This window comes from Spinacia oleracea, chromosome 4, assembly GCF_020520425.1.
Source record: "Spinacia oleracea cultivar Varoflay chromosome 4, BTI_SOV_V1, whole genome shotgun sequence".
NCBI classification, from domain to species: Eukaryota; Viridiplantae; Streptophyta; class Magnoliopsida; order Caryophyllales; family Amaranthaceae; genus Spinacia; species Spinacia oleracea.
This window is the reverse complement of record NC_079490.1, coordinates 11,454,061-11,470,194: the sequence shown is the minus strand read 5'-3', so window position 1 is coordinate 11,470,194 and position 16,134 is coordinate 11,454,061. Positions and strand designations below refer to the sequence as shown.

Here is a 16,134-nt window from a genome sequence, read left to right as displayed (position 1 = left end):
AGGAATAACTACATGTAGTAATAAAACCAGGTTTTTGAATCTGTGACCACAACCCCTTCAAAAGTAAAAGTATAAATTAATCTGAGACAGTTGAACTGCAATGGTAATCAATCTCCAACAACTTCCCAGGTAATTCCCAGAATCTGATGCCCAAATTCAGATTAATTGGAGCCCAATTCAGTAAAAACCTACTGGATTTTTTTAATCTACCGAAAAAATTTGTAAAATAAATTGGAAATGCAATGCTTTAATCTGTTCAGGATAGAAGAAACAAATCAACCTTGAGTGAAACTCAATTCACAGATGACTAGGAATACATGCATCAGATTTTAATCTTTTATGTTCAGTTATTCACAGATCGAATTAGCAGTTTTATGCAGGTTTCTTATCAACAACCTAAAAGAGGCTCGGATTCTAAGTATTTGCATTTTCCTGTATTCCAGTTTACAGTATAATTCTCGGGTTTAATTTTTTTTTTAGATTCAGATGCCTTCCAGCTTACTTGCCTGTATTCCAGTTTACAGTATGTGCTGACTGTCAAAGCTCTTGAAAATTTGAAATCTGATTACGTTTGCAACTAATGAGTATGCCTGTTTGGTTTTGTTATGTGACTTGTCTTGCAGTGCTATATAGATATGACTTATCGCAAGAGGGTTAGACCTGCTGAAATAGATGGTACACGTGGTCCAGCTACCGCACATACCTCATCTTTGAGTGGAGATGCATCACTACCAACCAAGAAGCATGTTACTCAACCACAATCATCTCAGGTTCCTACTACCGTTGTCAAATTTGGACCATTTTCTCCACAAGGTACCGTAAAATCAGTGGTTACACCTCCATGTTCGAGTACTTCAAAAAGTGCACTGCAAACCGATGACATACTTGGAGCTATATGGAAAAATCCACCTACTGGATCAACATCAAGTTCACTTATGGAAGCAACTAGAGATTCAGTTCAACCCAAGATTTCATCCAAGACTTCACCTGAAGTTCCAACTAGTATCCCACCTTCTAACACAACCAAATCACAGAAATACCCTACATCAAAATCACAAAAATATCATGCTACTTCCTCTGGTCGTGTCCCACCTAATATCTCGCCTGCTAGTCATATCTCACCTTATATGCCACCCAATATGACACCTATTATCCCACCTAGTCATATTAAAACATCTTCAAGAGTTTCTCAGACCAATCAACAGCAGAACAATAGTGAAGAACCAAAAGAGAACTCAACAAAATCGAAGTCCCTAAGGGTGAAGTCATATCCGGATTGGCCTGTAACTATAGATTTTGATGACAAGGAGGAGGTTTTGACCATTGGTAAGTCACTAGCAATATCCTTGATATTTATCCATTTTCACAACTATTATCTGACTTATCTCACTCTCTCATATTCAAACTGAGAATACGTTGTATTGCGATCCTTGCTATTTATCTATTTTCACAACTGTTATCTGACTGAAAGTGTGTGCAGTACAGCAGTCCACACTTCTTTAGCATAGTCACAACTGATGAGTAATCATAGAGGCTGCAATTACCAACCTCTTCCAGTACAGAGGCTGCAAGTACCAACTGCAATTTATCCATTTTCACAACTGTTGCATCTGCCTTAATCTTCATTCATGTGCATCAGTTCTGAAATGCATTAATCTTCGTTTGAAATCATTTGCATCAGCATTAATCTTCGTTCATATTATAATATCATGAAACGGAGAATACGTTTTATTATGACGTAAATGCAAATATGATACAACCCCACCAAAACTAAACCGAATGCTTCCAAAAGAATCACCAGTATACCTGTTATGTTATATTCTGCCCTTATGTTGCTGAATATACGTCTTGTTCTTGTAATCTTCTATATATATATATATATATACACATACATAGTATATATGTTACTTATTCTTTTTTTTTATGCAGATGCTAAGGGAAATGTTAAACTGGTGAGTGGTTCTATTCAAACCATCGACCTCTGGAGTAACAATGGCGTGCAGTACTATGTTGAATTCAATGACCTTTACCAACCGCTTAGGAAAGGTGGACAAATGTTGGTCAGATTCATTGGTAGTATTGTAAAGGTAGAGACCTACTGTCCACTTGGAGAAGGGGATTGGTCTGATATCGACAAAGATTCAAAAGCTAAGATGGTAGAAGAAATAAGAGTAAGTTCAAGTCTTTATTCGCTTTTCTAGAAGTTTATTTTATTTCAATAGCATAAAAATTCTGATTTTGTAAATGCTTTTCTCGAAGGAACGCTTTGTTATTCCCGCTCATCCGGAATATAACAAACAAATCCTCAAGCGCTCCAATAAAAGTTGGAGGCAGTATAAACACTCTCTTAAGGTGAGATACTACAAACCAGATGAGAAAACACTTGCTGAGATGTGCGATATTGTGCCAAGACATGGAATTACCAGTACTCAATGGAGAAAGTTGGTTAAGTACTGGGCTTCGGATGAAGGGCAAGTAAGTACCATGAATTGATCTGCTTAAGTATATGTCCTGACAGTTGGTTGAGCTTAAGTGCTAGTTTTTTTCACTTTTTTGGGATACTGAATTTAAAATCAGTCATAGTTACACTAAGCATGTTTGTTTTGAAATCCAACAAGTATACTGCTTGTATATTCTTGTTTTTAGTTCTCTCTTGGCATGTTGAAAACTTGGTTCCTTGTGCTACTCTTATTTTGAAAGTACTTGGTAAACTGAACTTTTGAGTGGTTTATTAAGTATACCTGTTATATTGTCAGTTGTCAATGTCCTTGAAGCCATTCTCTTTTTATGTTAATGGAGCTTCTCTTAATTGCTTCTTTCAATCATTGATCATGTATTGCTTGGTAAAACATAACCTTGTTTAAATGGAAATATTTATTTCCAACTTTGTTTACTGGTTACTTTTCGGGAGTTCGATTAAGAGAGAACATATTTTGTAGCACCATTGCCTCCAAACCTGACTACGTCTGCTTTTTTATTCTGTATTTGTATGCAGTGGAGCTAGCTGTTTTTTCTTTTCACTTAGTCTGCGTCTTTTACTTCTTATGTATTTTCAACAGTAGCCAAATTAGCTATTCAAATACATATACACAATTTCTTTCTGTATCGGGGCCTAGCTGCCATTAATTTAGTTTGATCAATATATGGAACTCCGGACAAAAAATCAACAAGTAACAAAAACAGTGGCAAATAACATATTATTGACAGAGAAATTACTTTGGTAGTATAGTTGATATACCTGATAGACAACGATTGAACCATACAATCCAACAAAAACACTTGAGAAGATAGCCAATATCATACTGTACAGAGTGAGAAGATTTCAATGGTAACAGAACAAATTTGAAACCCAACAAAATACAAGCACTACAGATCCTGGAACTTGATTATTTCTTAATATATCTCTTTGAATATGACTGCAGAGAGCATCAGAATGTGGAAAGGCTGCACGGGCATCTCAAAATCAATTTCATAGATCGGGTTCTGACAGCTATGCGAACCAACAAGCTGATTATGTATGAATGGACTTATATGCTTTTGCTTCTCACATATTTTGTGTTGGTTAAATATATGCATCACATCTTTTCAGATTTTCTTTAATACTTTTTACATTGCTATTCATATATAGGAAGATGAGCATGGAAAAAAAATGAGCTTATTAGCCCTTTGGGTAAAGTCTCATCGCGGCAAGGACGGGACCTTTCTTCCAGGCACAGTCACTGAAGATTTTGTGGTATAAACATTCAAATTTAATAGATTAATTAAGCTACTTTTGTTATGAAAAAGATAGGTGATTGATAAACCAATATGGGTCTGCTTCTTAATTTGTTTATACTGTTATCCTAAATTGTTGTATAGGATGATGCAAAGGCTAAGATGGAAACGTTGAGGACAGTAGATCCTTCTAAATCTGAACAAGAACTTGAAAATGCAGCTTTTGAGGACACTATGCATGGTGGAAAGATTCCCGAACGCCCTGTAGGGTACGGACTTGGAGTTCGAAAGAGCGACGTTTATGGGGTGCATGGTGTGCTAAGGAAGAAAGGGTATGGGAAAGTTCGAGAGAGGACCGTGGTGATGGAAAGTGTGAAAGAAGAAGTGTCAGCTCTCAGCAAGAAAAATGAAAAGCTTGAGAAGGAAAATGAAAAGCTGCAAGCCCAAGTGAAAGAGAATAATTTTCTGCTTACAACTTTTATTGGACAATTTTCTCAATTCGTAGGTCAAGTTCGTACAGGAACTGCTTCTACAGAAGCTCTAAGTTTAGCACAGCAAGTCTTGGGCATGGCACACCAAAGGGTATATATTCTAATCTCTTATCATTTGAACTCTTTTAACATGTTATATGTTGCTTGGCAAGACAATTATTTGGATGCACAAACATTCAGTCATGCACAAAATTTGTCCCTGCGCGCATTCATTCAGTCATGAAGTTGGCTGCATCCATCTGCATTTGTCCTGCATCATAAAGATATATTGTTATTTGTATCCAGAGTACATTCAGTCACAAGAAAGTTTGATGTTGTCTCGACGCCTTGTGCATATATGTACCTGCTGTGCAAGCTGCCAGGGCTTACTGCAGGTCTGCAGTTCTGCCTGTAGTGCAGTTGTTGCATTGTGTCTGCTTATTTGCTGCATTGTATCTTTGTTGTTGCTGTGCTCTACTACTAACAAAATTCTTGCTCTGCTGACTGCTTAATCCACATTGCTGCTTGCTTATCTGCTGCATTGTGTCTGCTTATCTGCTGCATTGTAAGCTTAAATAGTCTCAAAACATCAGCATATCTCAAAATACCTATAAATATTGATCTAAAAAAACAGAATTTAACAAATGCATTCCAGATCTTCAACTTCCCCGGCCTCTAACTTAGGAGACTCAGTAACAATTGAAATTATCTTTTAATCATTAACAATCTCAAGTTTCCTAGCTACCAGTAGTCGTCATAACCGTCATCAGATGCATTGTGTTCTGAACTTCCATCATCTTCAGCCTTGTATTCTTCAGCCCCTGCTGCGTGTTCTGCTGCGTGCTCTACTAATGTGCTCTGCTGCGTGCTCTCCTGCTGTACTCTGTTGTGTCCACTGCAGTTTAACTGCCTTTGTGTTGTTTGGCTAGTGTTTTGCGTTTGCTTATGTGTAATAAAAACACGGAGTATGTCTTATTACCAAATAAATAAATAAATAATATGTTTATAGTTAATAATTGTGTTGTAACTTTATTAGGGGCGGAGGGGCCTCATATGAGCTTTGGTATATTTTATTTTTACTTATTATTATTCTTTATTTTGTTTTGAAGGTTGTCCAACGTGATAAAGGAGCAACAAAAGAATGAACCAGCCTGAGACACTTGAGCTTCATATTAGCTACTACGAACAATCGTCTGTATAGCTAGCTAGTTATTTTAGTCTTTATTATCTACTGTACTATGAACCATCGTCTAGGAACAATCCTAGTTAGTTATTTTAGGCTTTTTTTTCCTTTTAATTACCATGAATTTTAGTTTTTCTAGACTTAATTAGTAATATCAATGTACGTACTATGGATTTGTAACGTACTTATTTATACATTCTAGATAGTATGGATTTTAATATTAACTACGTACTTAATTAGCTTATTATATTGGTGATTAATAAAATTTTATTATTTGCCAAAAAAATATGTTACGTACATTGTTCGATGAAGTGAAGATCAATATATATATATATATATATATATATATATATATATATATATATATATATATATATATATATATATATATATATATATATATATATATATGTACAGGTGAAAAAAGCTTACAAAAAAATTGTGGACACGTTATGATGTCGTTGTGATTGTTTTACATTATTTATGTTTTAAATTTCCCGCCATAACTCTTTGTGATGTCGCAGAAAAGCGTCAAGAACAATGTGGATGACAAATGATGTCTAGAATAAGGACCCAAAAGGGCGTCGACAAATTTTTTCAATCTAGGTTTAATTTATGTTTCTCGACGCCTAAAAAACCATTACAACGATTTAAGGCGTCGAGAATCACGACGCACCTCTCATTTTCTGGACACCTAAAGGCGTCGCCATTATCGACGCTGCACTACACAGTAGACGTTGTAAGGCGTAGCAATTCTGGACGCCTTACTCATGACCTGGACAGCGGAGAGCGTCCCCATTCTCGACGCCATAAGGTGTCGCCAATTCTCGACTAACGATTCCTCGACGCGGATGGCAGGCGTCGAGGCCTTTTATCTCGACGCCTTTAGGCGTCGCTAATCAGCTCAAAAGGCGTTGCCATAACACGGAAATTCTAGTAGTGTGGCTCAAAGAAACCAGATTTTATACAACAATGGTGACTTTCCTTTCATCAAAGAAACCTTTTTTTGTGAAAAAATGGTTACTTTGCCTTCTTAAATTGTGAATAAAAACTGTATTAAAGAAACCACATATGTTACAAGCATGGTTATTTTTATCAAGGATAAGTAACCACACCAAAATCATGGTTTCTTATGCAAAGAGACAATTGAGATATAAACCATACATTTTTTTGGTTTCTTAGGCCTATTTGGTGTGGTTTCTTAGCCACTTTTTTTGTAGTAGTGTCACCTAAGAGAAAGCAAAATCCAGATGTGGATCTTTTGGTGGAAGGACACCGCCCAATCACTGTCACAGGAAGCAGTGAGTTGAGCATCACACTTACTTGACAACAGAATGCCTTGCACTATGATGTTTGCTCTAATACCATGAAAACAATGCAAACGTGGTTGCATTTTCATTTGGTACCAAACAACATAGTTTGGTACACACAAGTCAAAGGTAAAGATTTTTTTAGGGTCAAACTTATTAAATGAGATGAAGTTACCATTTTAGCCTTATTATTGTCTTTGTGGACACTACTTATTATATCTAAGACTTTCTTGTTTACGACTCCCTCTGTATTTTATTAAGTAGTGCATTATTACATTTTGACCGACAAGAAGTTTAATGAAAATGCATTACATTGATTTTATTAAACAAAAACACATGTTGGGTAAGTGTATATTAAACAATTGGAGTAAAACATAGTGGAAGTATAAATTATGACTAGTGAGTCTATGGGTAATGATCCAAGAAAATATAAAACAAGAGGGTTCATAAATGAAAAGTGCACGTACCACTTACTAAGTACGATTGATGAAAAATACACCACTTAATAAAATACAAAGGAGATACGGAATAATGTTTTGAATTTGTAGTGTATTTTCACTGTTTCAAACGTTACTAACCTTCGAAATTAAGAATCACATACCGACATACGAGTGTATTTCATACTTTCTCTGTTGTTATTTACATGACACGATTGAGGTTTAGACACTATTTACACAAGTTTTTTTGACTTCCTTTTGTGATTATAATTAAGAAAAAACATAATGTATGGGGTCTTATTAGAGGAAGTCCAAATACATGCCATGCATGTATTGGCAAATACATGCCAACCCAAAAAAAAAAAGATAAATGTAATTGTGAAATAATTTTGGGGGGAAATGGATAACGGAATAGTGAAATTGTAAAACGGGATGGTGACGTGGCATTGATGAGTTGGCAATCATTAAACCCCTAGCCGGGTCTTCTTTCTTACTGAGTGTTGGGTTCCAATTGCTAGACTCACCATTTTCGAACATCACCAATCGGAAGAACTCCATTTTCGAACACCACTGTAATTCATACAAAAAAATAAAATCAAACCCATTTTTTTCTTCTTCTTCTCCTCTTTTTCTTCATCAAACCCATATTCGAACACCATTTTTTTCGAACACCACGTTTGTGATATTATTTGGGGGTTGCTCTCAATTTCGCAAATGGAGGGCATTGGTGAGGAAATTGGTGACGAAATTGGTGAAGGTAGTCGCGAGGTTGAAGTAGAAGAGGAAGAAGAAGACTTCATATGGAGGTATGAACCACAATCCTCCTCCGACAAAGAGGTATGAATCTAGATCTGTTCTATAAATTATCCAATTGATTTTTCATGGAAATGGCACTCATATGTTTCTGGAAATGGCATTCAATGGCACTTCACTCCAATATTTGATGTTTTATGGATTTTGTAGCAATCATGTGTTAGGGATTGGTTATTTTGTAGCAATCTGATTGTTTTACGTTATTTGAAATTTATTGCGATTGGTTAATGTGTTGATTGGTATTAATCTATTGGTTTGTTGGTATGAATTTATTGATTTACTGAATTTGTTGATTGTTGAATTAATCATTAAAATGAATGATTGAATGCATTAATTAATCATTAAAATTAATACTGAACTTGAAAATGATGCTAATTAATGATGTAAGATTATAAATTTGATGGTAATTAATAATAATGTAAGATTTCCAAAAAGATTTCCAAAAAGATTTCCAAAAAGATTATAAAGGATGATTTTTTTGAGCATTATATTGGTGTGTGTTCTGGTTTGGAATTGGTTGGTTGAGATTGGTAATTGTGATGGGGGTTGGCTTTAATGTAATTGTAGGAGGGTGGTGAGGATTGTTTCACAACCCAAAAAAGCGAATGGTAGTAACTGCCTACGGGGAAGAGGAGGAAGTTCTTGAATTGAAGGTTGGTATGGTGTTTCCTTGTTGGGAGGAGATTGAAGAACAGTTTAGGGGGTATGCCAAACAAAAGGGTTTTGGTATTGCCCGTCGTTGTGGTACGGTGAAATCTGTGGTTGGTTCTGATAAAGAGAAAGGAATCGGGAAAGAGAAGCGTAATTGTTTGTGGACTTGTGAGTGCTATGGTGTGCCGGAAAGAAGGCGCAAGGCATCCGATTCACTCCATGAAGTAATTGGGAGTGGGGTACGCAAGTCTAAGAAATGTCAATGTCCCGTACATGTATTTGCAAGTGTAAATAAGTTAGGAGAGTGGGTGATACGTAGAGCAGTAATGGTTCATAAAAATCATCACCCACCCCTAGTAAGTCTAGGATTATTGCTTATAACCGGAAGAAGTTTTTAAGGGAAAACCCTCATGTGTTGAGACAAGCGAATGTATGTTCGCAATCTGGTATGTCTGTAGCTCAAACTTATAACTTAATGGCGGTGCAACGGAATGGTAGAGGTAGAATGCCTTTCCTACGGAAGGATCTTAATGAAGTGGTTGCGAAGGTTAGGAAGGCAAGGACAAGTGGTGGTGATGCGAGGGCAACGTTTGACTATTTTAAGAAGATGAAAGCGGATAATTCTGATTTTTTTCACGTGTACCGGCAAGATGCAAAAGGGATGTTGCAGGATGTTTTATGGGTTGATGCTCGTAGTAGAGCTGCTTATGAGGAGTTTGGTGATGTTGTCTGCTTTGATAGTACGTACTTGACCAATAAATATAAAATGCCGTTTGCGAACTTTGTTGGTGTGAATCATCATGGTCAGAGCATATTACTTGGATGTGCGCTTGTTTCGCATGAAAATAGTGACACTTTTGAGTGGATTTTCGGCAATTGGTTAGAATGTATGGCTGGTAAAGCCCCAATTGGGATATTGACTGATCAAGATCCCGCGATGAGGAGGGCTTTGAGAACAACCATGAGCAATACATGTCATAGGTGGTGCATATGGCACATTCTTCAGAAGTTTAGTAGGAAGCTTGGAACGCATGTAGAGTACCCCGATTTAAAGGTAGACTTGGAGCGCGCAATATATGATAGTCTAACATGTGATGAGTTTGAATTAAATTGGGCAACAGCGATGGAGAGGTACCAGGTTGATGATGATTGGCTTGAAGGTACATTCTCCGTCTCTGTGAATTATATATTTAATTTGAAAAAAATAATCTAAACTGATGCACACCACCACTGATCTGTGCACACCACCACTGATCTGTGCACACACCACCACTGATCTTTGCACACACCTGATCAGTGTACCTGATCAGTGCACCTGATCAGTGCACCTGATCAGTGCACTGATCAGTGCACCTGATCAGTGCACCTGATCAGTGTACCTGATCAGTGCACCTGATCAGTGTTCCTGATCAGTGCTTTGATCAGTGCACCTGATCAGTGCACCTGGTCAGTGCACCTGATCAGTGTACCTGATCAGTGTACCTGATCAGTGCACCTGATCAGTGTTCCTGATCAGTGCTTTGATCAGTCTACCTGATCAGTGATCCTGATCTTTGCAACTGATCAGTTACCTGAGTTGTTGGTGAAATTCATCTGATCAGGGTTGTATGCGGAAAGGAACATGTGGGTTCCTGCGTATGTGAAGCATTTATTTTGGGCTGGCATGAAGACGACCCAACGAGTTGAAAGTTTAAACAGCTTTTTTGATCAATTTGTACACAAGCATACTCATTTGTATGAGTTTGTTGAGGCTTACTGTGAAGCAATGGAGGCAAGGGCAAATGAAGAAAGTATGGCCGATACGAGCACTGCGAGAAATCTAAGGCAAATTGTCACCTGTTTCCCAGCTGAGGAACTTTTCCAGAAATTATACACGGACGCCAAATTTCATGAGGTCCAAAGAGAGTGTAGTAGGGTACTGTACGTGCGGTGTTTGAGCAAGAAAATGTTGGATGAGTCTGTTGAAGAGTACGAGCTTGAGGATAGGGTTTGGATAAAGCCTAAACACGCAAGGAAGGAGATTGTTACGAAGCATAAGACGAAGTTTGTTGCAACGTATAATTACGTTACCAAGGAAACATCTTGTGATTGTAAGCACTTTGAATGTCACGGTATAATGTGTAGGCATATGATATTGGTTTATGACTTGAATAACCAGACTGAAATTCCTGGCAAGTACATACTTCATCGTTGGCGGAAAGATGTTGAAAGGAAGCATACGAAGGTCAGGGTGATGTACCACGACCCATTGAAGACAGAAGTTGTGTGTAGGTAAGAATTGTTATTTTATTAAAACAATTATTATTTTATTAAAGCTGACATACCTCATAATGTGTACATGTTGTCATTGTGTATCTGTTGTTCACATATAATGTTTAATATTGACAGGTACGATAAGCTAATGGTGTTGTTTGGGCCTTTACTTTCAAGGGCAGCTACCTACAAAGAGTCGATGGATGTTGTTGTTGAAATATCTCACTTGTTGGCAATGCGTTTGGATGAGAAGATTTCAATGCTTGACAGGCAAAGGCAAAATGAGGATGTTGTAGTTGGTACCCCGTCATCTGTGTGTTTGGAGAAAGGTGGTACGGAATTGACCCCCTCATCCGTTGGCCAGTTACAACCTATTGGGGTACGACGTACGATGGTGTTTGATTTCCCACAAACGAATGAACATGAAGGAAGTTGTGCCGGTGGTGGTGGTGTATCGGGAAGCGTTGGAGGTTTATCTGGCAGCTTTGCTCGGGGTTTATCAGGAAGCTTCAATGATAGAATAGATGCAATGGATGCAATTGCAGCTGGTTTAACATGTGGCTTTGGTCATGATGATGATGATGTTGGTGGCAGTCCTAGCCTTGAAAGCATAGATGTGGGCCTAGATGGGGTCCAAGCAAATGGCAATGAGGTTTTTCCTTTGTTAGATCCTCCAATACCTCCAAGACCGGCCCATAGGACTACTAGTTACCGGTATAGGTCATGTACCGAGCGTCTGAAGCGGCCAATTACCCAAGAACAACTAATGAACAGAGAGACTCTAACTCCTAGCTCAACCAATGATGTCGGTCCTTCTTCTCCTTGTCCTCCATGTCCTCCTCCATGTCCTCCTCCTCCATGTCCCCCTCCTTGTCCTCCATGTCCTCCTCCAGCTCAACCAAAGGCTCCACCGAGGAAGGCAGCGGCACCGAGGAAGACAGCGGCGCCAAGGAAGCCTGCGGCACCGAGGAAGCCAGCATCACCCAGGAAGCCACGGAAGAGCAAGAAGGTTGATGAGCAACAACTTATAGTGCATCCGCAGCAACAACAACCGCAACAAAACTTCGTGCATCCCCAGCCACCCCAACAGGTAATTTACAAAGCTTTCATTATACAAGTTCCTCTTTCGTCTGAAATATAGTTTAAGCTAGTTAATTATGCTAGTTATGTAGTTTAAGAAATAGAAATGAACCAGTTACGCTAATTAAGTAAAATAGAAGAATTAAACAATTAAGCTAGTTAATTAAGTAAAATAGCACCAGTTGGAAATTAAGTCTATTTTAGTAAAATAGAACCAGAAGAATTGGTTTTGGCAGTTGGAAATTAAGTCTCTGATTTGGTTTTGGCAGTTTCAAAGTAATGATTTGGTTTTGGCAGTTGGTCTGTTAGTTTGGTTTTGATTTGGAAATTAAGCTTCTTATTTCATTTGATTTGGTTTGGTTTTGAATTGATTTGGTTTGGTTTTGATTTGGAAATTAAGCTTCCTTATTTGATTTGATTTGATTTGATTTGATTTGATTTGGTTTGGTTTTGGCAGTTGGATCCTTATTTGATTTGATTTGGTTTTAGCAGTTGGATCTTTATTTTCAGAAATTAAGTCTAGTAGTCTGTTTCACTGTTGGAAATTAAGTGGACAAGTTGGATCTTTATTTTCACTGTTGTTTTCAGGAATTTGTACAAAGTGTTGGTGGTATACAAATGTTGGATGGTTCCTTTAGGTACTATGCCCGGCCTGTTTCAGCTCCCGGATGTGTATATCAACAACAACGACCATATGTTAGCGATGGATATATTGATGGCTACATAGACCCATCTGGGGACCATGTCACGTTTGGTTCTCCTCAATCGGGGCATTCTCAAATGGTGCATCCTCAAATGGGCCATCCTTGTCAAATGGGCCATCCTACTCAAATAGGTCATCCTTCTCAAATTGTCCATCCTTCTGAGGTGAGCCATCCGTCTCAAATGGGCCATCCGATCCCTATTATAAACTCGTACCATCCTGGGTCGTCTTCTTGTCAAGGGTGTTCCTCCTCCGTAGGTCAGTTTCGTCCACTAAACAACATCAACAACAACACTGCTATTGTTTATAATAACCATTTTCCTTCGTTTACGCAAAATGGAAGTGTTTCTATGCAACCTGTTTCAGGCAACGATGGTGGTTCAAAGGCGACGATGGTGGTTCCTAGATTTATACAAAATATGTTGTTGGGAGGAAATGGCGAATGTTAAGGACTTGTAATTCATTCAATTGGAATAGTTGTTGTGTTTGTGATTTACTCAATTGGAATAGTTGTTCTGTTTGTGAATTTATTTTCCTTTGTTAATGCGTAGTTTCGAAGGCCCATATTCAAAATAGGCCCATATGCAAAATTGGCCCATATTCAAAATTGGAGTATCCAAACATACGTTGTTTTTTATCACTAATTTACATAAAATGGCATTCGTGTACATAAAATGGCACTCATTTACATAAAAATGAAGTTATATTGCATGGCCCATATAAATGGCCCATAAAAATGATACTCATTTGCATGAAAATGGTTTTTGTTTACATAAAAATGGTACACAATTACAAAAAGTGGTATTCATTTACATTAAAATGGTATTACTTTTACAAAAGTGGTACTCATTTAAAGATATATGGTATTAAATTAACATATATGGTATTAAATTATCTTTATTATGGGATTCTTTAATATTCTTTGAAAGGTTATAAATAAAATCCATGAAAAGTTATAAATAAAATAAATTTATAAATAAACCATGTTCGCTTGAATAAATAAACCATTTATAAATAAAAGTTATAAATTGGATTGATTATTAAACCATGAATTTTATAGATTAAACTATGATTAATCATTAAGTCCTTTAAACTAACAATGAATCATAAATCGAATACATAAATCGAGCTACAAACCCTTATTCAAATGATTTAAAGGGAACCATGTTCGCTTGAGTCACCATGTTTGAATCATTCGTGAAATCGATTCATAATCGAATCATTAATTCATCGAATTCATCGAATCATAATCAAATCATTATACGAATGATGTGAAATCGAATCATTATTTATAAGTAAAAGTATCGAATCGTATATCGAATCATTAGAATGATTTTTGATTCATATGCCGAATTAGAAATCGAATAATCTATCAACCTTAGGGTCAACCATATTCAAATAATTAACCATTTTACTCAAATATCACTCTAAATTCAAAATTAAAAATTAAAAATTTTAACTCTAACTTCAAAATTGACAATATTACCAATTCCTAAAATGGTATTTAATAATTTAAAAATGACATTGATTTCTGAAAAATGGTTTAACATACATTTAGAATGGTGTTATATTGTCAAAAATGGTATCAGTCATCCCCAAAAATGGCATTCAAAAACAGAATAAAATTTTACACCATGTAACCCTAAACCCTAAACCCTAAACCCTAAACCCCATACCCCAAACCAAACCCCAAACCCTAAACCCTAAACCCCATTAAGTCACACTAAGTCACTACATCACGTACATAATTCGAATTAATTAATCAAAACATTACACCATGAATCCAATCATCCTTATTCACATAATTACCGAATATCCTAGTTCAATATGGAATGGAATTGAATCATCAATCATTCACCTTATTCAACTCTACATTTGAATCATTAATTTGAATACATAGTAGAATCGAATTGTGAATCACAATTCATGATTTTATACGAATCATTATCCATGATTTAACTCTCACCTATAATTACACACCCTAAAATTAAAATTAACCACATATCAAATTAATGATTTAATTCAAAATTTCCAAATTTAATTCAAAATACATAAAAATGGTATTCAAATAGGTAAAAGTGGTATTCATTTATGAAATGTGTGGCACTGTGTTGTCAAAGGTGGTGTTATGGTTAAATAAAGTGGTAGTAAGATATCTACAATGGTATTAAGATATCTATAATGGTATTAAGTTATCTTTGAAAAGTTATGTTTTATAATTAAAATCATAATATAGCAATTGTAATTGGATTGATTATTAAGTCATTCACCATATTTTATTTTCCAAACTATGATTCCTAATTATTCCATTAAATCGAGTCATTAACCATCAAATTCCCATTCAAATGATTTAGAGGGAACCATGTTCTCTTGAGTAGCCATGAGTCTTATGTGAATCGTAAATTTGAATCATTTGTATAATTGAATCATAAATCGTTATGTGAATATGAATCATAAATCGAATCGTTAAATCATATCCTTAATTTCATACAATATTTACACTCTTAATTATAGAAATTAATCCTAATTTCAAAATTAAACCATACTTTACTTCACTCTAATCATTTTCTAAAATTAAACCATACTTCACTCGTTTATACATGGTATTGTTTTATGAAAAATGGTATTACTTTATAAATAGTGTGCCACTATTTTCTCCAATATGGTACATAGTCATCAAAAATGGTTTTATTAATAGAACAATGGTGTTATTTTTTATAAAAATGGTACTCATTGCACTTAATTTACATTTAATGGTTCTCATTATTAAAAAATGGTATTCGTGTTATATAAATTGGTATTTTAGTGTATGATTATGGTGTTAAGAAGGGTACAAAATTGGTACTGTTTTTTGAAAAAAATGGTGCGAATATGGTCATTTTTTGCATATAATTTGGGCCATATTTTGCAAAGACTTTGGGCCATATTTTGCAAAGATTTGGAAATATTCATCCTGCAAAAAAATACATCCTCAAGCCTGAAATATTCATCCTGCAATCCATCCATGATCACAAATTCTTGATGCAAATGCAATATTATCCATGATCCTAAATCGATCCTAAATCGCAACAACAACAACAATATTATCCATGATGCAATATTATCCTAAAGTCTTCCAACAACATACATCCTAAATGTTCAACAAAGTCTTCCAACTACCAAATTTACAAATTAATAACAATTTATCCAACAACTATGATCACCCACATTATCCTGCAAATCATCCAAGAACCAGTTTAGGGCAAACCACTACTACCCCCCCTTGTCCAAGCTCGAGGCAGCATTGCTTCAAGCATGGCGTAACTCACGTCATTGTATTCCGACAGCAAGTCATCAAGCATTAAGGCCGTTCTTAATTTCACCAAATCATGCTACAAAATCAGGAAAAATGTAAGTCCTACTACTATGTTGGACCAAAATCTTGAAGTTGAAGTTGAAGTTGAGAAAGTTATACTTACCACTTCATACTGTGCCACGAACCGAGGCGCACATGCCTTCATGCAGCTTAACATTATAACCC

The 16,134-nt window shown here is 36.2% G+C and overlaps 2 protein-coding genes across 2 annotated transcripts; both read left to right on the top strand.

The window, feature by feature from the left end:
- The first annotated feature begins 3,634 nt into the window (after positions 1–3,634).
- On the top strand, positions 3,635–5,468 carry LOC130472330 (uncharacterized). Its single transcript, XM_056842977.1, has 3 exons — positions 3,635–3,733; positions 3,859–4,296; positions 5,294–5,468. Exons 1-3 carry the CDS (start codon positions 3,650–3,652, stop codon positions 5,327–5,329), a joined length of 558 nt encoding a protein of 185 aa, XP_056698955.1. The 5' UTR covers positions 3,635–3,649; the 3' UTR covers positions 5,330–5,468.
- Positions 5,469–8,532: 3,064 nt separating this feature from the next.
- On the top strand, positions 8,533–11,623 carry LOC110780930 (protein FAR-RED IMPAIRED RESPONSE 1-like). Its single transcript, XM_056841374.1, has 6 exons — positions 8,533–8,746; positions 9,037–9,738; positions 10,180–10,621; positions 10,703–10,849; positions 10,967–11,483; positions 11,552–11,623. The coding sequence occupies exons 1-6, from the start codon at positions 8,533–8,535 to the stop codon at positions 11,621–11,623; spliced, it is 2,094 nt and encodes a 697-aa protein (XP_056697352.1).
- Positions 11,624–16,134: the final 4,511 nt, after the last annotated feature.

Excerpts from the sequence above, each read along its gene's own strand:
- LOC130472330 (XM_056842977.1), top strand. The coding sequence starts at position 3,650 with ATGAGCTTATTAGCCCTTTGGGTAAAGTCTCATCGCGGCAAGGACGGG. Across the intron at positions 3,734-3,858 it reads CAGTCACTGAAGATTTTGTG|GATGATGCAAAGGCTAAGAT; the intron begins GTATAAACATTC and ends ATTGTTGTATAG. Across the intron at positions 4,297-5,293 it reads TGGGCATGGCACACCAAAGG|GTTGTCCAACGTGATAAAGG; the intron begins GTATATATTCTA and ends TTTGTTTTGAAG.
- LOC110780930 (XM_056841374.1), top strand. The coding sequence starts at position 8,533 with ATGGTAGTAACTGCCTACGGGGAAGAGGAGGAAGTTCTTGAATTGAAG. Across the intron at positions 8,747-9,036 it reads GCGTAATTGTTTGTGGACTT|CTCAAACTTATAACTTAATG; the intron begins GTGAGTGCTATG and ends GTATGTCTGTAG. Across the intron at positions 10,850-10,966 it reads AAGACAGAAGTTGTGTGTAG|GTACGATAAGCTAATGGTGT; the intron begins GTAAGAATTGTT and ends TAATATTGACAG.